This window comes from Periophthalmus magnuspinnatus, chromosome 14 (genome assembly GCF_009829125.3).
Source record: "Periophthalmus magnuspinnatus isolate fPerMag1 chromosome 14, fPerMag1.2.pri, whole genome shotgun sequence".
Classification (NCBI taxonomy): Eukaryota; Metazoa; Chordata; class Actinopteri; order Gobiiformes; family Gobiidae; genus Periophthalmus; species Periophthalmus magnuspinnatus.
The window spans coordinates 6,225,358-6,251,025 of record NC_047139.1 but is presented as its reverse complement, the minus strand read 5'-3'; the positions used below and the strand labels follow the sequence as shown (position 1 = coordinate 6,251,025).

The 25,668-nt window shown below is 38.8% G+C and overlaps 1 protein-coding gene across 1 annotated transcript in view; it reads left to right on the top strand.

The window, feature by feature from the left end:
* The window catches only part of LOC117381939 (septin-8-A), a 58,719-nt gene that overhangs the window by 7,205 nt on the left and 25,846 nt on the right, over window positions 1-25,668 (top strand). The window contains exons 2-4 of the mRNA XM_033978995.2: window positions 13,590-13,704; window positions 15,832-16,027; window positions 18,448-18,634. Coding sequence (XP_033834886.1) covers window positions 13,590-13,704; window positions 15,832-16,027; window positions 18,448-18,634 — 498 coding nt within the window. The remainder of the gene's footprint in view (window positions 1-13,589; window positions 13,705-15,831; window positions 16,028-18,447; window positions 18,635-25,668) is intronic.

Below are 25,668 nucleotides of genomic sequence, written 5' to 3'. Positions count from 1 at the left end.
ACAGGCGATAAAACTGAGTGCCAACGTATAATGTCCCAGCGTTCAAGTATTGAATTACAAGTCGATATAGTAATTGTTTTTGTGGCACATCTGTATCGGACCATCCAGAGTTTTTGTTGCCCTGAGCTATGTTTTCCATCCACGTTCCCCTGTTCCTGTTTTAGCATGTCCACTCGGTGTTTGTGACTCATTGGTGCTCTTGACTGACTGTACGTGGATGTATTTATATAGATGGACCGTACAGGGCTGTAGTGCCGAGGGGGGGAGTGTCACGTCCGATACAGAGGCAGCGATCACGGCTGAGCGGGGCCTGCAGACACGTGTCAATATCCTTTTATAGAGCCGAGCAGTCAAAATCCGATTGAGGGCAAAACTGATGTTAGCAAAAGGAAAAAATAGACATATTATTGAATGACTTGATCCATAAACTCTATATAAATGTGTGTATAGGGGTTACGTTTTAAAAATAACCTGCAATAGGTGAAATCTGCAGAGTATCAGCTTTATTTTTTACAATTATTCTATGTTTTTTGCTGTAAAACCCCTCACCACACACTTTATACACTTTTCTCATACAGGCATTAACTTTTTCTCACTTTTCCATCTTGTTTAAACACTCTCAAAGTTCAAACCTTCGTATATTATATCCTCCTTCCTCGATGATCGCTTTAAATTTGTCGTTATGCCTCTGCTCACGCGGCCTCTACGTGCAGAGAAACAGTTTTACGGCCAAAGCGTTTCTGAAATTTGTCTGAGCAGAACGTTTCATCGACATTGTGGGTTTTGTCGGGGAGAAAACTTGCAAACACACAGCACTTCAGAGTCACACTGCGATCCAACATTTATGTAAATTGGTGTCCCTTAGCCAATCAGGACAAAGAACACAATGCGCGTTCATATGCTGTAAAAAAAACAAAAAACATGCAGAATTGCACAAAAAAAATCCGCGAGACTGCGAAAGGTGAACCACGTTACAGCAAGGGACCACTGTATATATATAAATGGACATGGCTAACCTGCTAACCGCTGTGTTCCAAGTACAAAATGAGCATAGGCACGTTCCTGACTCCATTGACTCTGGCTCCAATTCACTTTCTATTGAAAAACTCTCGCCCCTCTCTCCGTAACTGCTGCTGTCAGACTCGTCATTTTGGTCTTAAAATGTTCGTACTAACCCACGCTACATGATCCTGGTGTTTTTATTTCGCTATTGTGTCCGTAAATCAAGATATGAACATTAATAACAGACAAATCAGGCGCCTTCTTTCCTCGTGGTCGCTCCCGGTAGCGTTAGCAACAGGATTGGCTCTTTGGTTGCTATGATACTCACATTTGGAGTACAAAAAAATCAGACTTTGCTCCAAATTGGCGCCTATAACCGCCTCATTTGACTGGAGCCGAATGCCGTGGGTGAAGTCACACTCACTTAATCCACTTCTTTATACAGTTTATGAGTTTATCCGAAATATTAAAGGTGCACTGCGTAACTTTTCAGGTGAGAGTACGCTACCTGCTCGATTCCTTGGAGATGCTATTGAGTTATAAGCCGCTAAACATCAAAATACCATCAAAAAACATGGATTCTTACCGTGATCTGACCTCTAACCTGTCCTTGTGCTGTCACCTACTTGTCTCCACGGTGATGATTGAATTTAATGCCACTTTGCTGAACATTCCAGGCAAAAGCAATAACATATTTTTGGAGAAAAGAAGCCAGCGGATGCCGTTCAGTTTAAATATTTCCTGTATGTTTTTTTTTTTCTGCAGATGTATGGCACAGTTGATTTAGCGTAGAGTTTAAAGTCTCGCTGAAAGTTATGGCTTTGATCAGATCTGAACTGCAGTCTGCACTTTTTTTCATTTTGAGTTTTCCTTCAGTTGTGATCGTAAAAGAACAGGTTTAAAGGCCCTGGATGCCTCATAAACTCTCCTCTCTCCTAGTCCCGTCTCCTTTCCCCTAATTCCTTCTTCCTAGCTCCTTTCTCCCAGCAGTATTTCTTGTTAGTCGGCACTTTGCCCTAGCGCGGCCACCTCTTTCACTCTCTCTGTAGCGTGTTCACAGTTTGTTCTGGTTTTTTGTCGGGTTGTTATCGACTAAAGAAACTCTCGGTTGACTAAAGACCAATCGATTGAAAGGGGGGCCAGGCAAAAGTGCGCAAAACTATTAAATATCTGTTTCTGACTCCAGCTGCATAGGAAATTGTGCAAAAACAACTAGAAAACGATAAGAAGCTATATTAAACTTGTGAACCATGACCTTAATGTTGCGTTTTACATATAAGTACCAAACAATACCAAATCTTCAGCTAACTCTTTCACTTCTCCTTTCTGCTGTTGTCCCATATGAATCATTATAACCAAAATAAAGCGATCAGTCAACTAAATTAGCCAACAAATGCAAATTAAAGGACAATACAACTGGTTTAGCCTTGGTTTGAATCCTGTTTCGTCCCGATATGAACTTGTTTTAAAGGTTTAATCCTGTTCTAGTCCAGATTTAGTTCCACTTTTGATGTCGGGTGTGTGCAAGTCTATTCTTTCCTGGCTCCTCTTTACCTCCTCAATCATAACTTCTCTTTCCTAGATCCTTTTTTTTGTTTCCTATCCCCTCCTCCTCCTCATCTCTCCCATCTCCTCTCATTCCTCCTTCTTCCTCGTCTTCTCCCACAGCTCCCTCTTTTCCCTCCTCATTTTTTCCCCTTTCTCCTTGCTCCTTGCTCATCTCCTCTTTCCTCTTTCCTAGCCCCTGCCTCCTAGCTCCTCTCTCCTCAGTTGTAGCCTAGCGTGATGCGTCGCTGTGCTGTTTGTTCAGGCGGTGACTCAGACGCAGAGAAATGATCGCAAAGATGAGATCATAAAAACAGACATCTCCGGAGTTCACAAATCAGTCTGACGGCATCTGAACCGTTTTATCAAGTGCTAAAAAAGACGCTCAAGTATTGCACAATCCACAATTTTATATATGTTACTGCTATAAACTATCCTATACTCTTACAATATCTTTTAAAGTTCATGTTTGCTAAGTTTTTTAGCCTAAAATTCTCACTTATTCTTTTGAGTTGGATTTCTGACTGCTGATTTTGAAGTACGATATATCGCTGAAGAAAATATAGATGATAAATGATAATATTGATACTAAGTTATGCAACCTAAAGTAGAAATATCCCCAAAAACTGTTCTAAATGTACGATATGGTTAAAAAAACAACAACACAGCAATAAATAAACAGCAGAATGAAACACTTTGGTAGTTAGTTTGAATCTATAATGAGCCAAATGAGCCATAGAACAGGAAAAATAACAAAAAAATCCCAACTAATACGAAGAAAAAGTCCCCACGATACCAACTGACCCCCAAAAATGATTGTTCCATCTAACATGTATTGAAGGATAAGCCCATACAGTGGAGTATTTATAGTGACGGGCTTAGATAATGGGCCTGATAATGTTTTGTAAAGTGCATTTCTTACCGGCTGATAGTGAATACCATAACATTAGCATAGCGTGTTAGCATACTTACTGAGATGCGTTGAAGAGATAAAGCCAAGACGAACAATTTGTTTTCCCTGTTGATCACAATTACATTTTTTTGTTGTTGATTTTTGTGCTTATTAAAAACAAAAACATACGGCTTTTAATGTTGATTTCATGAAAAGACAGAATTTTAACACATTTAACGCAAGAAAATGTCAAGTAGGTCTGTCACAATAATTACTGTATCGACTTTATGGATGGAACAATACCTTTTGGGGGTCAGTATTTATCGTGGATACTTTTTTTCTGTAGGATTTTTTGTTATTTTTTCTGTTCTACGATTAGACTTGAGCTGTAGAGGATTGATTAAATAACTTCTTTATCTATACAAACTGACAAAGTGATGAGTTTATCCATTTATGTTATTGCAGTTCACATTTTTCTTCTTTTTTAAATATTGTTTACGTTTGGAATATTTTTTAAGGTAATCCTGCTATAGAGTTATCGTGTCAGTGGCATATTGTAGTTTCGATATTATCATTTATCGTCTATATATTCTTTCTTTTCAGCAACATAACGTACTTCAAAATGTGTTATCGTGACAAGTCTATGAAACGGTGAACTCTACTCCAAACAACATGTGTTTACAGCAGAGTCACAGGCTGTTGACCTTTCGATAAAAAAAGTTCAAAGCCGATCAGTGACAATTTGAATCGATTGGATCAACAACAACTCCAGTATCAAAAGTCAACAGTGCCTTTTTTATAATGTCACCTTGAGGACTGTATCAACAAAACTGGAACAATATATTTTGGGGCTCAGTATTTACACATTTTGCACATTTTGTTTGTAAAAGTGAAGATATTTTGGGTATTTTGTTGTAGTATAAGTAAGATTTGAGCTGTGTGACTTCTATTTAAACATGTTTTACTTGGATTAACTTGCATTATTACTATTATTGTGTCAGTAATTTCAATATTATCGCTTATCGCAGTACAATTCTGCAATGATTTACCGTCTGCCACCATAAGTTCAACTAAAAACACTTCGTCTGTTGTCCAGTTTGAGACAGGAGAGATAAGGAAATATTTAAAACTCTCTGCTAAACATCTGAGTTTATTATGTTGGGTCACATTTTCAAAAATCAAATAAGTTTATGTTCGTTGCTATCACTAAGATATGTCAGGTTCAATAGAAATGACTATGGACATAACAATACTCTAATAAAGATAAGCAGTAGGTTGATTTGTATAGAGTTCATCATCGGCTCTTTCTTGTTTTGGAGGACAAATGAAAAACTAATTTTACATTTCGAGGTACAGCACTAAAAACGATAATGGATTAAGAAATATTTAGTGAGTTTTGGGGTGGTGTCCTTGGACTGCAGAAATGTTGGGACCAAGGTGAACTCAAAATAATCACAAAATACTTAAATTTCTTCATCTTTTTATGTCTTTATGTATGTCCTCTTGTCATCTCAGAGTGTATAAACTTGGTGTTTTGTAGCATTCGGATTCTGGCGTTTGGAGAGATGCTGCTGGTTGTTCTGTTGAATCTATTTCTTGCCAAAAATAATTCTTCATCTTTGCTTCAGCATTCATCAATGTCTATAAAAGCAGTTTTTTCCATAACAACGGACGAGTTCTCTCTAAAAAATCTACTCAGTCTTGCAGCGAATAATAAAAATGTGTAATTAAAATCTTACACATCTTCTCAGAATCACTATGAATTCTGCCATTAATATACAAATACAGCTCCAAATACTCACAAACAAAAGGCGTCTGGGGCAGTAATGAGCAGATGTTTACCTCTGAATGGGGGATGGGGCTTGACACCTTGCATTATCTTTCCCTTATTTACATGTCTGAATGTATTAAATTAAATTCAGATCAGATAATATAAATGTCTGTGTGACTGAACAGTAGTTTCTCAAACAGGGTGAAGTTTAAAATAAATGCATTGATTTACATTTAGTCTCTTTCCACACATTTATCTGCTATAACACTACATCGTTGTATCATTCTAACATATGTGTCCCAGTTGCTCTTTATTGTGTCCTGGCCTGTCCCTCCGTTCTGGCTCATTACCTGGGAGCCACCTGGGGCCCTCGTGCGGTGCTTCCTCTGGTCTGTCATAGGACGTCCTGCGAGCTCTTTCCTCACTGATGGGGGCCTCATGGTGAATATATTTACTGCTGCTCCTCTCCAGATGTACAGAGACAGTTCTGGTGCCTTTGGACATATACGGGCACTGCGTTGTGGTTTATAGGCAACACTAATAGATAGAATTGGATAGGACTTTTTACAATTTGAGTGTTTAATCCATTAACCAGTCAGTGTCTTAGTCCATCTAATTATTTTATTAAGAGTATAAGGATTCATAAGGATAACAACAGAAAGGAGAGCGCATGGAGTGAGTTAGCTGGAGTTTTGATTAGGGATGCATGGCTCTGATATCTACTTCGAAATATCAGTTCAGCCGATATCCTGGTTAGACTTATAAACTGATGTAATTTCACAAATTTCAGGTCATAGTCGGCCCAGAAAGTCTCTTAAAGGTGTTCTGTTGTTAAGAGATAAATAACAGCTACATAACACATTAGGTCAGATCAGTTTTGTCTAATTTTATTTTTGTATAAAGGAAATTAATACTATTTTCCGTCTCTGCACTGGTATCTGTTGATATCGGGAATCAGCAGATACTTAAAGCCATGTTACTGGAATTTGTATCTGTTTGTTCTTTATTTTATTTTGTTTTGTTTTATTTAATATTTTTGTTTAGATTTTTTTTTTGTTGAGATCCCAGCGAGCGCCGACCATGTAGGACGTGCCCGCAGTAGCTCCGCGGGAATGTGACATTTCGATCATATTTTGCACCTTATTATCTCCTAATAACCACCGTTATTTGCAAGTACCATCCACAATCAACCCGTGTTCAGTCAGCTGAAGGTTTTTTGCAGAATTATGGAAACCCGGGGAAAAACAGAAACTACGAGAGCAGGCCGCGCCAAACCCCCACTCTCACCTGAGCCAGAAGCCAATTCTGAGTGTGACGCTAACGAGTGTCTGCTAACGCGCATGGAGGTAATGATGAAGAATATGCATGCGGATATTGTCAAAGAGTTTGAACAGGTTGTTTCTGGGGTAGTTAAGAAAGAGATTACGGCTGCTCTTGAGGCTTTGGAATCAAAGATAAGAGCGCAGAGCGACATCATTGGAAGCCTTGAGCAATCTGCTAATGATCATGACAGTCAGCTAACTAGCTTACAAGCTACAGTGACATCACTTGCGGAGTGAGTTGATTTTCTATCGCAGAAGTGTGAAGATTTAGAGGGACGCTCGAGGCTGAATAATATACGTATTGTGGGGGTCCCTGAGGGAGCGGAAGGGACCCGTCCAACAGATTTTGTCACCACATTATTACGGGATCTGCTCGGGCTGGACAACAAACCCATTTTGGACCGGGCACACCCCACGAGTCGCTCTAAGCCGAAGGATAGAGAGCCGCCTCGCCCCTTCATTGCGCGAATCAACCTGTTTCAGCAACGCAACGAAATTCTATGTAAGGCTGGAGCATCTGCCCCCCTACTCTACCAGGGAAAGAGGGTCTCCGTCTTTCCGGATTTTACTGCCACTGTCTCAAAGAAAAGGTCCGCCTTTGCTAAAGTGAAGAAAGAGCTCCACTCATGTCCAGGTGTTAAGTTTGAACTTTTTTTTCCGGCTGTGCTCCGTGTTACCCTCCCTGGTGGATGAACTCATTGATTCGAGGACCCATTACTTGCTATGGACTTTGTTGAAAGTCAAGTTAAGACTGTGGTGGCCCCGGACACCATCTAAAGTCTGGTTTGATTCTTTCGGCAAGGGGTGACAGGTGCAGCACTATGGGTCTGAAAAGACTCTTTCTGTGTTTTCTTATACTTAATTGCTCTTAGTTTACAAATTGGGTTTATTGTGAATATACACATTAATAATTTAGTTTTTTGTGGTGGTTTAATTATATTTTAAGTTTCTTTTCTATCCTTCCGATTTACCAGTTTTAACTGTAAAGGGCTCAATAATCCCATTAAACGTAGTAAAGTACTGCACCACCTACAGCAGCTGGGGGCCGAAATCATCTTTCTACATGAAACCCATCTTAGGAACTGGGATCATTTGAAGCTGAGGAAGAGTTGGGTTCTGTATAAGCCAAATAAACAAATTTTGAAAAAAAAAAAAAAAAAAGATTTTTTAGTTTAGTTTATTTTAGTTAATTTTTTGGAAATTTTAGTTTATTTTAGTTATTTTTTTATTTTATTTTATTTTTTATTTTATTATTTTTTTAATGTTATTTTATTTTAATTTTTTATTTTATTTATTTTAATTTTTTATTTTAGTTTATTTGTATATATTTATTTATATTTGTTGTTGTATTTATATTTTAATTTTCTTTTTCTTTTCTGAGATGATGATGAAAGATGATTTGTACCAGATTTAGCTGCTGCTCCTTTCCATCACTTCAATCTGCCTTTTCACTTATGAAGACGCTGTGTACTTCATCTGAAAGAAAAGTTATTTTTGCATGAGATCTTTATAGTTTTAACTCCACTACAGCCCTAATATTTTTTTCAACCATGTAATTTACAGGTTGTTGAATTTATTTTCTGTCAACTGTATTTCACACAGTGTGGTCCCATGTTCAGTTCCGTAGGTGGAGCGAACCGACTTTAAAAATAACTCAGTTTCGTTATGACATTCACATTCTGCAATTCACTCTCTTAACTTTAGATAATTTTCAGATTTAAATAAATTCTTGACCCCGGTTCTGCTCCAGCCTCCTCTCCAGGGAGCACACGCTGGCCTCGCATCAGAATTCCTCGACCTCTTTCCGGCTGAAAAATCCTGTCTTTCGAGATGTTCCTCCAGAGATGTGCCACGTGTGACGCATTCAGAGAGAAGAGAGTGTGATCTGGAGGAATCTTTTAGATAAAGAGGAGATGAAGAGAGGATTAAAATGTTTCTGGAGATATCCTCTGAGTACGACCAAAACAGAAGAAGCCAAAATAACAGCAGGACACGACTTAAAAATTGGAAGAACAAACCCATAGAGTAAAGTAAAACACACGCCGGGTTGGAGCACTTTTAACACTTGTGTGGTCATCTGACTTTCCATTAACCCTGTTGTCTTTACTCAGCTGCTGTTCTGCTCATAAAAACCTGACACTTCAGTCTTATTTACACCTGGTGGTGATTTGCTCCTTGGATCCTGGGTGGTTGTGTCATAAACTTGACTTTTTCCTCATTCAGCTCCAACTGCTTTCCTGCTTTGATTGTTTGGGTCTTAACTGTTTCAGCCAATGTTGGAGAAGGTGGAGCGTACACATATACATACTCAAATTCTACTTCACTTCCAGAAGAAAAGTGAAGTATAGAGTTTAGAAAATTTGTGAACGGTACATATTGAAAACACACCAAAATGATCAATTATACTATTTCCATTTCAAGGTTTTGAAAGGACAAATTACTACTGCTACTATTGTTAATGCTGTTTTCATCATTACTACTACTACTACGACTACTACAGCAGATACTACTAGTCCTACTCCTACTATGGTTCCATCTGAGTACTACAGTACAACTATTATTGCTGCTAGTACTTCTTATATAGATAGTCTGTCATATAGATATTTGCTACTTCTAGTTATTGCTCATTACTTCTATCACTACTAGAGTTCCCATGGGATAATGTATTGGACTTGAACTGACAGCTGTGTACTAGTACTACTATGCCAAATATTATTTTTCAGATACTTATAACATGTAATTGCATTCGTTCATAATCTTATCTACACTTAAACTGTCAGTTAAACTCTTCTTTGTTCATAGTTAAATGGCATTTACCTAAAATGCTTCAGACTCTGTTCCCTCGGTGCAGCTGTGACCTCATCCTGAAACTATGCTCTCTCTCCTTCTCTCTCTTTGTTTCTCTCTATCTCTCTTTCTGCCTCTTTCTCTCTCTCTTTCTCTGTCTCTCCTTTTCTCTCTCCCCCCTTCTCTCTCTCACTCTCTGCCTCTTTCTCTGTCCTCTCTCTCTGCTTCTCTCACATGTCTCCTCTTTCTCTCCTCTCTCCTTCACTCTTTGTCTCTTGCTCTCTCTCTCTCGCCCTCTCTCTGTCTCTTTTCTCTCTTCTCTCTCTCTCTGTCTTGCTCCTCTCTCTCTGTTTCGCTCTGTCTCTTGCTCTCTCTGTCTCTGTCTCTGACTCTCTTGCTCTCTTGTCTCTCTCTGTCTATCTCATTCTTATTTTTCTCTTTCTGTCTCTGTCTTTGTCTCTTTCAGTCTTTGTCTCTTTCAGTCTCTTTCTCTCTGAGCCTTGGCCCAGACCACCAGACCAGACTTGAGAGATGGGCTCATTCATCTTTGTCTTTCCCCTGTCTCTTTCTTGTCTCTCTCTTGTCTCCCTCTCGTCTCCCTCTCGTCTCTCTCACGTCTCTCTCGTCTCTCCTGTCTCTCTCCTGTCTCTCTTTCCTCTCTCTCAGGTCTCATCTCTCTCTCTTGTCTCTCTTGCTTTACACCGTTTTGTCTTCCCTGGACATTTGGATGCTGCCCTCTGACTTTCAGTTCACGTAGAACACATTTCAAACATCAAAATTTGAGCAACAGCTGAAATATTTTGATAAAATATTTCTAAAAGTAGTAGTATGTAACTTCTACTTCTAGAGGTGGAAAATCAACTGCATCATTCCATAGAATCAGAAAATAAAATCCATGCTTCACTTATTCTCCGTGAAGATAGATGCGTTTATAGCCAAAGAAACAACATCTCCATGGAAACAAGCAGGAGCAGGCCTTTTTCTTGGCCAAATACGAGTCGTGTTTGTGGAAATGCAAGCCCACCCACTCAGAGTGTGGACAATAATGACGATAAGCCAATAATTTACTGCATTAAATGTCATTTCTCAGCCGTTTGAAAGATATTAAAACTCTATTGTGTGGTTAAAATAGCTTCCTTTTTTATATTTGAATAAATAACTAGTCGACAAAAGCTGAAAACGTAAGTGCTACTGCCTCAAAACAACCGTTGGGGCTCAAACAGCACTGCCTAAAAGAAAGAAGAATATAACGTTTTAACATGGAGACTTTGAGAAATATGCAGGACAGGTGCTAAAGTTTTAAAACTAAAGTACTGTGTTAGCTTGGTTACATCTGTGTGGTCATGACGCACGTCCCACTAAAGAGGAAAGAAACAGTCACTTCCTTAATGCGCATTTGAGCATTACATTTCACAATAAGACCTCACAGTTTCACACATTTACTCGTGATTTAGAGTTTAAAAAGTCAGCGGAGGGGAGAGAGACGTGAGGTTATTGATATATTTTGCATTTAAGTCAGCAAAACTCACATTATACCTTAATAAATGAGCGTTTTATGATGTGTAAAATAGATAAATCATGTCCTATTTAAGAAAAAATGTAAATTGAGCAACATTTTTAGAAGATTTGGCTTAATTTGCTGGATAATAACAATAATTAGGGGATGGTATGATGATATAAAAAATGGATATTGCCCAACTTTAGTAAAGACGCATGTTTTTCTATGTTTTTCAGTGCTATAAAAACATCCATAATGAAAAAAACAAAACAAAACCTGCTCTTATTTGACTCAATTTTGTGGCCAAAAAAAAATTAAAAAAGTTACTGTTGCTTTAATTATATTTAGAAAAAATGCTCTTTTCCAGGTTTGCAATCAATAAAATGTTGCGCTCTACCCAATTTTTACTGTCTGAAAACAAAACTAGTTTATTTAAAACGTTTTCCAGTCGTCCAAAGTTATTTTTTTCACTGACCTTATACATTTGAAACATCCTAATTATCCACCACTTTTCACAATTCTCAGAGCCGAGTTTAGACGAGACAATCCAGCTACCAAAAACTAGCATGATAATGTGTATTTTCTGATTATCGAACAATAAAATCCTTTCTAATTAGACGCAGACAGCGCGCAGCAGACTTATTTTGACCTCAACAGCTGCTTATGCAATAGATCCGTACTGGGGCATGACAAATTTTGCTCCAAAACATGGGAAAAATTGGACCCAGGACCTTGTGCCTCTTTTACGATCCACGAGGGTAAAACAAATGTACTTATATTAAATAATGTCGTGTATCCCGCTGCTTCTAAATATACACAGATGAATAGCTGGTTTTGCCATAGCTGTCACTTCAGACATGTGGTTTATTGTAACTTAACCCTGTTTGTCATTCAGAGCCATAGAGATGATGTAAATGCAATGTAAAGTGGATTAGTTGTGTTTTTGTTGGCTGGTCTGACGTAACCCGAGGCTCTATGGGGAAAATGTATGCATTCATTATTACGCTACAATGTTTACACAGTTTTGGAGTTCCCACAGACTGCGGGACATTCCTGGATCATGTTTGATATAGTTCAGCGCTCGTGTGTGCGTCATTTACTTGAAAAATCAGTTGACTGTTTACAAATGTAGGTGATCATACTTGAGTGACATGTTACACAAATCTATTAGTGGAAGATTTTAACTTTCTTATTATTCTTTTCTATCTATTTTAAACAGTTTGAAATGGCCCAAAATTGTTTCTCCTATTCTTTATGCATTCCTAGCAGCCTAATTATTCACCTTGTTGAGTTTTTAAGCCCATTTCACAACGTTAAGAGCAACAGCTAGCATGCTTCCTGCACGTTCTGCTTTGCAGATCATAAAAAAGGCTTTATAATTAGACTCGCAGCACAAATGGTCTAATTTTGAGCAGCTTTTACTTTAGTATTTAATAGTTTAATACAGGTTTGTCACACACGTTTTCACCGAGGGCCACATCAGCAAAATGGTCACTCTCAAAGGGCCACACGTAAAATAAACGCAACTGCTTTTTTAAACTTGTTCATTAACCGTCTCTGTATTTATTTCCTGTTTGAGTTACAAATATCGCATATACATTTCCGTAGATGTAAAAATATTGCTGTGTAACTGTATCTCCGGATAAACTGACATTTTAAGACAGTCAAACCTTTTCATTTATCCTGTTGTGGGCCACATAAAAAGACGTGGGGGGGCCGCATTTAGCCCGGGGGCCTTGAGTTTGACACATGTGGTTTAATAGTTTCAATGTTATGTTGGTTCGGTCCTTGAATTGAGGAATTGCAATTTTGGGCTGAACCACTTTTGACCTCTTTATAAAATCTAAAGAAACACATCCAGAAAGAGCTAATCATATCAAAATGAAGCTGTTGTCCTGAAACATTAGCATTTTGTAATTTGTTGTAAAAGTGGCAATTTATCTCGGTAACAGATTTAAAAGATTAGGAATGAATGAATAAAATATAGATGTATTTATGTTGTCCAGTGTGACACAATCCAAACTGTCACATTCAGTCAGTTTGAGAAGACATCTAAGGCCTAACCCTGTCTAGCTTCCAAATATTTACACATTTGTGGGATTTCGGGGGATTATTTCGTAATCTGTAGTTGCTCATCCTCACTGCAGGCCCAGATTAACCAGCTCTTGACTTTGCACCAGCGACATGTTTCAAAACAGTCTTTGAAGCAGGGCTCAATGCAAATTTCACAGACTGCCATTTCTTGGGATAATATAATGTCATTTTCAAAAGGGGCTGAACGATTTGGGAAGTATATGTTATTGCAGTTGTCTATAGAGGTTTAAACTACGCGGTTAGCAGTTGTTACCCAGATTATGACGGGATATTTTTGTTGTTTGTGGAGGAAATTGTGGTTCTTGAAACATGGCAGCCTTTCGAATTAGTTAATTAAGTTGCGATTCCCATTAGATTGCGATTCCTTTAGGTTCTTTTGGTGATTCCTGGCTAAAACTAGCTAACGTTGTAGCTTAAACCTGCTACAAACATGTTCTGCAATGCATGTTATTGTTGTTTTTTTAAATTATTAGTTTAGCTCAAGTATTTCAAGCTCCTGGACCTGCTTAGAATGTTCACTCAGAATCCAAATCTCACAGCAAAATTTGTCCAGAAATGGCAATTTTTCCACCATTTTTCAAGCGGGCAGCTCTGATTTGAAGCCACTACAGCAAAGGAATGTAGCACTAATGACTTTACAATGTGTTTCCTCATCAACCTCTCTCTTGCACTTTCTAGAACGAGGAGAAGAGGAGCCTGAGCTTGGGCGGCCATGTTGGATTCGACAGCCTTCCCGATCAGCTGGTCAGCAAATCGGTCACACAGGGATTCTGCTTCAACATCCTCTGCGTAGGTGAGTACGAACGCCGCGAGATCGATCGGTCGGCATCTTGTCTTCATAGAAATGCCATTCACCTTATTCTAGAAGTTGCCATGGGTGCCGCCGTTATCATTTGGGTTGCCGATCTTGACAGAAAATAAGTTTTATACGACTAGAAAGCCATTTTAAATCCTGACTTGCTTTGATTTGAATGTACCATAATATTAATTAAACCCATTTAGTTCGTATATGTTAAATTATTGCAAAAAACATGCACTTTTACTGTGTGTGGATGAGACATGGGACGATATTGAAAATTTGTGTTGCGATTATCATGGCCAAAATATTAGCGATTAACGATTATATCACAATAATGAATAAAGTTGCTGACAGTTTAAAATGTTATAGATACGATTATAATTTGAATGTTAAGAATAAGCTCCTTGTTTAAACAGCTTTTGTATAATTGTACTTCACAATCTTACACTATCAGTGAAAACAGCTTTGATCTGGCACAGAAAATAGTGAATAAACAGGGCCCTCATCAGAAATTTGTGGGCCCGGGACAAGAAGCCTCACAATTCTGGGCCCCTTAAACCCTGGGACCTGGAACAACAGACCCCCCCCCATTGACTCTGGTGATACCACGGCGTCACGATTATATAAAATGTCCCACGAACGATTATTGTGTTCCCCTTTTATCATGAGAAACGATATTATTGTCTATCGTCCTATCCCTAGTGTGGACTTGCCTTTCCACAGATCTGACCTATAACTTGACCTCAGTGATTTGTAAATTTAATGAGCAATGCATCATGGTCTATGTAGTTTACTTTATAGACTACTTACTTACTTCATTACTGCAATAGAATCCATTTTAGCGATAAACGAAAATATATATAAGACCTATGGTAGTAAAGCAATATAACTACTGCATTTTCTGGAGTATAAGTCGCTCCTAAGTATAAGTCGCACCAGCCAAAAAATACATAATAATGAAGAAGTTATGAGTTAATGAATATAAGTTCCACCCTCGGCCAAACTATGAAAAAAAGTGCGACTTATAGTTCGGAAAATGTCATTAAAGGTCCTATATTACACAGAACTGACTTTTGTGAGCTTTAGACCATGTTAGAATGTTGTTACCTCATTAAAAACATACCTGAAGTTGTGTTTTGTTTCAGTTTCTGTTTGAGTAACGCTGCATTATTGAGCTGTCCTCATCTCCCACGCTCAAAATGCTCTGTTCCACCTTGTGACGTCATGTAGTGGCAGTTTTCAAGCTAGCAACTACCTCTTACCTTTTGTTCAGAAAAGATTGACAATCCCAGGGCTGAAATTATCCAAATTATTTAATTAAATGAGCGTAGAATTTAAAAATTTAGTAGAGAACTTCCTGTATCACCACATGACATCACAAGGTTGAACAGAGCGTTTTGAGTTTGAGAGAAGAACTCAGTCTAAAATGCAGTGTTTGTGCGTTAAGCATGTGTGAATGAAACAAAACACAACTCCACGTCTGTTTTTGATGAGGAAACGACTTTATAACAGATCAGAAAGTAGTGTAATATGTGCCCTTTAATGTTACTGCGCCTCTATTGTTTATTCCATAGCGTTTACTTTAGTGATTGAGATTTGTTTTCCCCTCAAACAATGTGGTCGGCCAATTAGTAGCTCCTCCTTGTGCACAGCTGCCAAAAATAGTTGTGTGTGAAGCTTGAGAATCGCTCCCATGTGAGTACAGTCGCATGCGAGCAGAGGAATTCAAACTATTTCCCATGTTTAATTGAAAATCGGGTTTTAAGTGCGTGTAAATGCGTTAACTTCATTTGGTGGGGACAGCTTTGGTACAAAATCAGCAAAGTTTCCACTGCATTTAACTGCATAAGGACTGAGAAGTTTCACTGTGCAACTTTACATGTCTCCTTGTAGTTATTGCTTGCATGAAAGGTTCCGCAGTATGGCATTAATCATATATATCTTGTGGATGTTTCTGATTGACAAAATGCCACGAAAAAGTGCATTTTTACATAGATATGACTTGTTTTTTTTGCCCTGGTGGCGTCACTTAATTGTCTCACTGAATATGGACAACTTAAATGCCTCAGGAAAGTTACACACTGCACTTTTTAATTAGTTTTTTGTTGTTGTTGTTCGCAGGGGAAACAGGCATAGGAAAGTCCACGTTAATGAACACACTGTTTAACACCATGTTTGAGAACGAGGAGGCGAGTCACTACCAGAACGGGGTCTACCTGCGACCTCGGACCTACGACCTCCAAGAGAGCAACGTGCACCTAAAGCTGACCATCGTGGACACTGTGGGCTTCGGGGACCAGATAAACAAAGAGGACAGGTGAGGTCGGACAACGCGCCGTTACGCTACCTTCTACATATAGTGTTTACCAAAGGCGCTTTAAAGTTTCTCTCGTAGTGGAGTGAAAGACCTTTGTGCCTCTTTGTAGTGTATAGTTGAGCAGAAACAAAAAAACAAAACGCTGTGTGCTGGATGTATCATAGGGTTAGCAAATACTCATTCATAGTAAAAACCAAAGTTGACAAAACGTTGTAGGAGTGAAGACATTTTGCTGCTCATCCAAGACGCTTCTTCAGTTCTGGTCAGATTACTGGTGGACACTGCCTTATATCTGTCTGAAGGGAGGCGCTAACTACTCTGAAACTGTCTTTGGGGGCCTCAAACGCGATCTGTCCCCAATTTATAACTCCATCATCAGACCCAAAGCAAACAAAGGAAACAAAAGGAACCATAGAGCGAGCCAGTAGGGCCATTAAAGGTTGAATGCAGGCCATTAAGGCTGAAACTGTCAGTGTAGTTAGCTCCTCCCTTCAGATAGATAGTTGACAGGTTTAACTTCAGCTTTTTACTATGGATCAGACCTGGACGACTGAGGGATTACACAGACATATGACAAACAGAAGTACCAAAGTTGATTTTCTGTCATGATATTTGAAAGATAATGCAGTAAAATACATTTGTTAACACATAATTGGCCCTTAAATTAGTTTTTTACTGTGGTCTTGTGTCCATGTCAGGTATTTTCAATATTCTGAATGCATTGAAGACGGCTAAAGAGGTGGGTGGAGTCGCCAAAAATAAGTGTCAAGTTAAAGTAAATTCAGTGCCTTCCCAAGAACGGAAGAAGCAGCTTGGATGAGCAGCGAAAAGTCTTCACTCCTACAACGTTTTGTCCAGTTGACAGATTTAACTTTTTACTATGAATCAGACCTGAACGACTAAGGGATTACACAGACAGCCATACTCTTCGATACTAGAACTAGATACTTGTTTGAAAAAGTATCAATACTTGGGGAAAAAAAATGACATATATAGAACAAATTTGGACATTTCCTCAATGGTTTTAGTACGGTCTCATTTAATATCATAATTTGTATACGACAAAAACAAACTGAATCGGTACAGAGCGTTTTCTTTGGCGTCAAAAGTTAGATTTTTTTTGTTTTATGCGAAGTTCATAGTGATTTTGTACATTGTGTCTTTATGTTTAACCCTTCTTGCCATTATCCTGGACATATTTGCTGAAAACCGAAGTGTAGTTCAGACATTTTTAGTAAAAGAGATGCATGTACTGTATGTTTATATGTTCATAGTGTAAGGTTTCCAGATAATTTGTCTTGCTTTACTTTAGATAAACAATGCAGCTTCAAATAACCATATAATATTCAGCAGTTTTGTTCCATCTGAGGGCAAGCACAGTGTTAAAGGACATGTAAGGATAGCCGTAGTGCGTGCATACTAGTCTACGTACAGTATGGCACCTAATAAAGTAGAACTATCCTAAGTAGACAACTCAAATCCCCAATATCTGGCAACGTTGGCAGGTGCCTCACATTCCAGAGTGCATTTTCCAATAGTTTAACTGCAGAATTCCTTTCAGTTTGTTTCCAAAACCAACACAGAATTCGCAGCAGAAATGTGTACGCCAGCTCAATGTGTCCATCAAAAACAAATGCGAAAAACAGACCTAAAACACGCAGATTTCACTTCTTTTTCACTTCTGCACTCATAGTACGACGTCCTTTCTGAACGCAGATCTTGTACAGTTTGTTCCGGCTGTGTCCTAGCAGCAGCAGCAGCGGCCGCTCTCTCACGCCCTTTGGTTGCGAGTCTCTATGGGCCACAGATCTGGGATGCTTTAGGCCAGACCCCGCTGCTGCTCGGAGAGAACCGTGCAGCTGCAAGGTCAGAAGTTGTGGATTTCTCAGCGAAGAATGAAGATGGGAGTGAATCAGGACGATAGCTGGGAGAAGGCCTTACTTAAAGGGCCAGTACGCAATTTTGCAACGCCTTTTTCAGCCCAAGTACAGTAATTCAGAGACAGGAAAGTTGGAGATGTGAGGATGCTTGTCTAATTTGTTTAATTTGAACCTAATTTTATGATCTATTAATGAGTTTACACTGTTGTAGACTCAAATGAACCTCTCTCTCTATTTTAATAACTTCATGAAATGCAATAATTGGATTACATCTGATAATAAATTGTAATTGCTGAATGAATAGGAAAAGGATTCTTCATGTTAGTATCTGTTTTTTTTCGTCTGGTAATTAACTCACGATCTTAAAGCAATAATTATAAAAGATTTTGGGTCAAATCCGTCATAGTTCTCATTTCATTTTACTATTTATGTGTCGTTGTCATCATATTTCAGGACCTAAAACCTTCATACTTTGTGCATTGTGAAGAAAACTCTATATTTATTAGTGCATTTGTAACGTTTCGTCTTTTGTCTCCGCAGTTACAAGCCCATAGTGGACTACATCGACACTCAGTTTGAAAACTATCTTCAGGAAGAGCTCAAAATCAAGCGGTCGCTGTTTAACTACCACGACACCCGAATCCACATTTGCCTTTACTTCATCGCGCCAACGGGACACTCGCTCAAGTCTCTGGACCTGGTCACGATGAAGAAACTGGACAGCAAGGTAACTACAAATATATCTCCAAGACGCATCTATTAGAGCTACACAGTATATATCTTCACCAATAACCTGAAACCCTAATATTTATAATACTAGACTGGTCTTTAACCCTTTTTGGTTAGTCTAGATGGTTTCTTTTGTTTGTGAATGACGATCGGTGACTCTGAAATCCAAGCTCAGCAGTAGAAATAGTGTGTGTTTCACTGTGTCACAATAACGTCCATTCATTTTGTCTGGGTGGGCCCCAAGTATTGAATTTTATATCAAGGATCAGTGGTTGTTTCTGCGGAAAACATACTCGTAATTTGTTGTTTGTTAGGCGTTAGTAGAGAGAAGTAGTAGAAATTATCATTGTTGGTTGTTTCTTAGCTTAAAAAAATAGTGAAAATGGTGAAATATTTCGTTTTTAGTTCAGCGTTGACACCTTTTGTTGCTCTTGTTACACTTTGTGCTTTGTCGTTTATATAACAGCTTTTGTTCGTGACACTCGGTTGCTCCGCTGACACGTTTATTTGAAGGTTCTACTTGTGAGTTACAGGTTTGTTTTGGAGACTTTGCTCTTGCTTTGGCGCTGCTTACGACCTGCAGTAGCGTTTGCGTTCAGAAAATAAAGAACCTGAAGAAATTTACCGTGTTTCCAACAATGTCATACTGTATTGTAAATTGTAAATTGTCTCGTAACGTAGCTTCAAAACGGCAGAGTTAGAAATGCAAGACTGCAAAAAATGATGCTCCATCCTGTATCGTGTGTCCATTACGTATTGTGTTTCATAAAGGAATTGTAGCTGAGCTGTAGACGTATAAACTCCTTGCAGAAAGTAGCAGCAGTTGCACCAAAGATATGCCAATATGCGGCTAGCTTGTCATGTTTAGGGTGCACTCGCTAATGCTAGCTAGTCGCTGGGATAGCCCTCGTTTTACATTTTTGTATATCTGTATAGAATATTGATAACATGAGCAAGAAAACAGTCAACTACAACACATACAGAACTAAACTGTGGTCTAATCTGTATAATTTTAGCATTGCGACAATAGTATTTCAAAGTTAATACAGTTTTTTGATTGTTGTTGTCATGTTTAGGATGCGCCCGCTAATGCTAGCTAGTCGCTGGGATAGCTGGGATTTTTGTATGTCAGAGTATTGATAACATGGGCAAGAAAACAGTCAAATACACCACATACGGAACTAAATTGTGGTCAAAATCTGTATAATTTTAGCCTTATTTCAAAGTTTTTTATAGTTTTTAGATTGTTCCAGTGATAAATAATTGTTTTTGGTATTTCTTTTTCGAGTTAACGCAGGAACAGTGGCCTAAACAAAGCAAATATTTACTGGTTTTGTAAGAATTTTATGTGATTAACTGGTTGTAGGAACATTATAGAACAACATTATTGACAAATCTATAGAACAGTGTTTTATTTGACAGCGCTGCACTAAATTTAAAGCCAGGTCAATAGTTTTCCTTCACAGCCGTTTGCCCGTGGACAGGCATTGATTTGTGGTGTTGTTGCTGCTTTAGTGTGTGTGTAGTGTGTGTGTAGTGTGTGTGATGTGTGTGTGTTGTCATTATTGCCTTTTGGATGTATGGACATATAACCAGACTGAAGCGAGCACAGAGGCAGATACTCCACTTAATTATGAACCAGTGGAAAAATCTCATCACAGCGACACATGGAGCGTGAAAAATGGAGTGAGATGGAGCAGGCGACGGAGGACAGAGAGAAGAAGTCACTGGTGGAGGAGTAGGAGGAGTAGTTGGAGTAGTAGCAGTAGGAGTAATAGTAGAAGAAGTAATAGGAATAGTAGTAGTAGAAGTAGTAGTAGGGGTAATAGTAGTAGTAGGAGGAGTAGGAGTAAGGGAGAAATGGAGAAAGCGAGAGAAAGGGAGAGAGAGAACTGGAAAAAGACAAAGAGAGGGAGAGAGAAAGGGGGAGGGAGAACTGGAGAAAGAGTGAGAGAAATGGATAAAGGGAGAGAAAAGGAGAGAGAACTCTCGAAAGACAAAGACGGAGAGAGAAAGGGAGAGGGAGAACTGGAGAAAGAGTGAGAGAAATGGATAAAGCGAGAAAAAGGGAGAGGGAGAACTCTCGAAAGACAAAGAGGGAGAGAGAAAGGGAGAGGGAGAACTGGACAAAGGTAGAGGGAGAACTGGAGAAAGACCAAAAGAGAGAGAGAGAGAAAGGCAAAGAGAGAACTGGAGAAAGGGAGAGGTAGAATTGGAGAAAGAGTGAGAGAAATGGATAAAGTGAGAGAAAGGGAGAGCGAGAACTGGAGAAAAGGCGAGAGAGAACTGGAAAAAGAGTGAGAGAGAAATGGATAAAGCAAGAGAAAGAGAGAGAAAATGGAGAAAGAGAGTGAGAGAGCATTCTATGCACTTTATTTTTGTATTCCTCATTAGTCTAACCCAGTTGTTAAACCACAGTCTGGGTTTGTAAGTATAAAAGTTCCAGTGTAAGTACTTGTGTACGTGTAAATACTTGTGTACGTGTAAATACTTGTGTACGTGTAAATACTTGTGTACGTGTAAATACTTGTGCAGCAGACATACACAGACCACACACACCTGACAACTGATGAAAAGTGAAGAGTGTCCCGGAACTGTCTGTGAGGTTTCATCCTAAATCATCTGCTCCCGAGTGAGGAAAGAGAGGAATTCTGGGAGCCAAAGAGTCATCCAAACATTTAAAAAGCATGTGTCAGTGCAGGGAAAGAGAGGGAGAGGGAGGGAGAGACACGGAGAAAGAGAGAGGGGAGAGAGAAAGAGGGAGTGAGGGGAGAGCGAAAGAAGGAGAGAGGGAGAAAGAAAGAAATGGAGAAAGGGGGAGTGAGGGGAGAGAGAAAGAAATGGAGAAAGAGGGAGTGAGGGGAGAGAGAAAGAAGGAGAGAGGGAGAAAGAAAGAAATGGAGAAAGAGGGAGGGAGAAAGAGAGAAATGGAGAAAGAAGTGGAGAGGGAGAACTGGAGAGAGAATAATGGAGAAAGAGAGCGAGGCAGAGTAATGGAGAGAGAGAGAGACTAATGGGGAGAGAGAGACAGAGTAATGGAGAGAGAGAGAAACAGTAATGGAAAGAGAGGGAAGGGTGGGGGGTGCAAGAGGGAGATGGGAAGAGAAATGAGGGAAAGATGAGTAGAGAAGTGGAAGAAGGAATGAGAGAGTAGAAAGAGAAAAAAATGGGGAATAGAGTGAGAGAAGAGAGGAAGGAGGTGATACAGAGGGGACAGATGAGAGATGGGAGTGGAAAGATGGATGAGGGAAAGACAAGAGAGAAATTGAGAAGGAGAGAGTAGAGAGGGAGGAAGAGCAGAGATAGACGAGGGAGGTGGGAAGAGAGATGAGGACAATGTGAGTAGAGAAAAGAAGGGATGAGTAAGGAGAGAGAAAGGAGGAACAGAGGAAGGAGGTGATGGAGAGGAGGCAGATGAGAAACGGAAGTGGAGAGAAGGGATGAAAGAGGAGAAAGAAGAGTGACAGGAGGGGGAGAGAGAGAGTGTGAAAAGGAGAGAGGGAGAGGGTATGCGTTTGGCAGAAGCAGGGAGAAAGTAAAGATGGAGGATGAAGAGAGAGAGAGAAAGAGATGAGAGTGTGTGTGTGTGTGTGTGTGTCTTCGTGTCTTCGTGTGTGTGTTCTGGAAGTATTTGCTTTGGGGGCTGTTGAAGTATAGAAAGTACACGGCGGGTTTGACTGTGAAGTGGTTTGAAGGTGAGGAATGTCATTGTCCAGTAAACACTGACACTTCTGAGGACTTTAACTGTAAAGTGGAAAGTACTTTAGTAGTCACTGTGTACAAAGACCTGTCACAATACTTAATATATCCGACTATTGTTCAATACATTTTAGATGAAACACAAATTTGGGGGGGTTAATATTTATCGTAGGGACTTTGTGCATTTTTTTGTACTTTTCTGAAGATTTGAGCAGTAAAGGGTTAAATAAATAACTAAAGTGTTTCATTTATTTATTGCAGCTCATGTTCATTGACAATGCAGGTTTTTATACAGCGCTTTTCCACCTTCAAGGCACTCAATGCGATTTACATCAAGGAACGACTCACCCATTCACACACACATTCACACACACATTCACACACACATTCACACACACATTCATACACCAGCGTACACAGACACTGGGTGATGTGGGTTAAGTGTCTTGCACAAGGACACAACCTTCAACCTTCGGATCAGTGGACAAACACTCTACCAACTAAGTTACTGTCGCCTCTGTACATATAGAATCGTTTTTTGGGGGAAATCGGCTGCTTCAAAGTTATTATGTGGCATAATGTTTTTTAATCTTATCGTTTATCGTGTATTTTCTTCTACATTATATCCTATTTCAAAATGTATCATGACAAGCCTATAAATACAACATTTTATAAGATATTTAGACTTTTTTGATCAGCTGAGGTTGGACATATTGCACTTTCCAATTCCACCAAGCCAAGTGATCCATACAAACTATTATTTGTTTGCGACAGCTGCAATTTAATTTAATTAGTATATATAATGTTTTTTGAAGGGATCAGAAGAGTCCAAAGTTCAGCTAAATGGACCTTTTGTAGAAAACATTTTAGCCATTTCTAGTCAATCACATTACAACATTTTGAAGTAAGTGTACAGGGATATTGTACAAGAAATATCCCAACTTTACTACATTTAAATCCTGCATTCATGTTCATTCTCAGTATAAAACAGCCCTATCCTGTATGTTAATGTAAAGTTTCTTACATAAGCAGACATTTTTGTTATGACTTTTTTTTATTAGCACATTTTATATTTTATAGGTCTTCACAATAATTGATGACTCTATTTAAGTCTAAAATCTGGCTGCACCAGAACTGAAATGGAAATAAAAATCTTTTGTTTACTTTGCTTCCCAATAATGGAATATCTTTCAAGGACATGCAAAACTGGATACTTAAGTGCCACTAATTCTCACACCTGCACCTGTTTTAATGTTTTTAAATGGACCTATGTACTTGTTTGTTTTATTTTTCTAGTTTTTTGCTTGTATTTTTCTGTATTTCAAACAGGACACTCCTGAAAAGTGTGAGTCTGAGTGCTCTCATTGGGCTCTCCCCGTAGAAATAAAGATAAATACATAAATTAATTAACTACAAAGACTGAATTGGGGCTAAAAACAATACTAAAACATTTGTAGCTTTCCCAGTTTTTCTGCATATCTCTACTTGGACCGTTTTTGACAGGTACATTTAAATCCCTGCCTCTCGTCCACACAGTTACACACAAACTGGACATGGTTCTGGGTACTACACACACTTTATATCTTACTTGATATTTCCACCTGTCAAATACTTCATTGTGAGCAGATTGTAGTGTGATTTTTGAGCCAAACTGTTGTATTTTTATCACTGCTGGAGTGAACTGATGCAGAGCTAATACAGAGGGGGGGGAGCAGATGGTCAGCTTGTGTCCAAAACCTGTTCTTTTAACTTCCATCATGCAAAAATACCTCTGCCAAATCTGTCCTCTGGGAATATTCCAAACTACTACTATAAGGGTATGATCGCATTACATTCTTGGTTTGGTCCTGGTTTGAGCTCAGTTTAGTCCTGATTTAGACTTGGTTTGGGCCTGTTGTAGTCCAGGTTTAAGCAGTGTAACGATCATGGCAAAAGTAGGTCAGTTGGTAGAGTGTTTGTCCACTGATCAGAAGGTTGGCGGTTCGAATCCCGCTTTCGATGTAAAAAAACATTATCGGTTGAGTGGTCAGATCCAGTGACCCACAGGTTGGCCGTGCGATTCTAGCTCCCACAGATGAACTTTGTGTGTGTGAATCGATGAGCGGTTCCTTGATGTAAAGAGCTTTGATTGCGGTGAAATAACAATAGACCTGACCATATAAAAATGTGACAATATTGCAGTATTTGAGTATGTATATATACTTTTTTCCACCAAAAGTTTACAAGTCTGCATATAGTCAAACAAATAAAAACTAAAGCTCGTCCAATTCATGACTTCATAAGAAAATTTATGATTAAAATCTCTTATTTTATTTTATATTTTACTTAAAAAAAATGTTGATTCAAGCCAGACGGTGAACTCTGTGTTTTATACAATACAGTATATTTATTTTCTTTAAAATATCAATTACCGTGTTCGCCAATACTGTGATATCAATATTTTGGTGCAGCCCTAGGTTTTGGTTCAGTCACACTTGATTTGATATTTGGCCATACCAACTTGTCAATTTCTTAAAGCCTGAGCTGGTCACATCTCAGAAGCTAAACAAGGTGGGGACTGGTTAGTACTTGGATGGGAGACTTTTGGGAATACCAGGTGCCATGGTGGGGCGCGAGTGGCAAAAACTGTAGTTGTGTTCTTCAGCAAGACACTTCAACCACATTTGCCTAGTATGAACGCGGTGTGTGAGCGTCGGTGTTGATCAGAGGGGCCCGTTTTTGTTTTTCATTTATGCCAGTTATTCTCCAAATTGACTTATAAGTGATAAATTCAGTATTTGTATTATACTCATTGCAATTAACATTATACAGTTGTTAGCTATGACAAAACTGGACAAAAACCAAATGAGGCCAATCCATTTTTGAGACTGAACATTGATTCCTCTTTAACCAGCAGCAAACCGGGCTTGTCCCATCTGCTGATTGTCCTTTTAACATGGTCCAAACCAAGAGTCCAATGCCAAACAGCTCTGAGGTGGGTCTATGGACAAAAAATGCAGCACTGGCTAGTAAAATATGCAATGTACAAATATATAAGTATTTAAATGTATAGTCACATCATGTTGAAGCGAAAACTTTTATTTATAATGTTTTTAATGTTGTTTTAATATAACGTTTCTGTAATAAAAGAAACTGTATCTACATGAGAACAAGTACCGTATTTTCCAGAGTATAAGTCGCTCCTGAGTATAAGTCACACCAACCAAAAAATGCAGAATAATGAAGAAAAAAACATATATTTCACCTATAAGTCGCACCGGAGTATAAGTCGCTCCTGAGTATAAGTCGCTCCTGAGTATAAGTCGCTCCTGAGTATAAGTCGCTCCTGAGTAT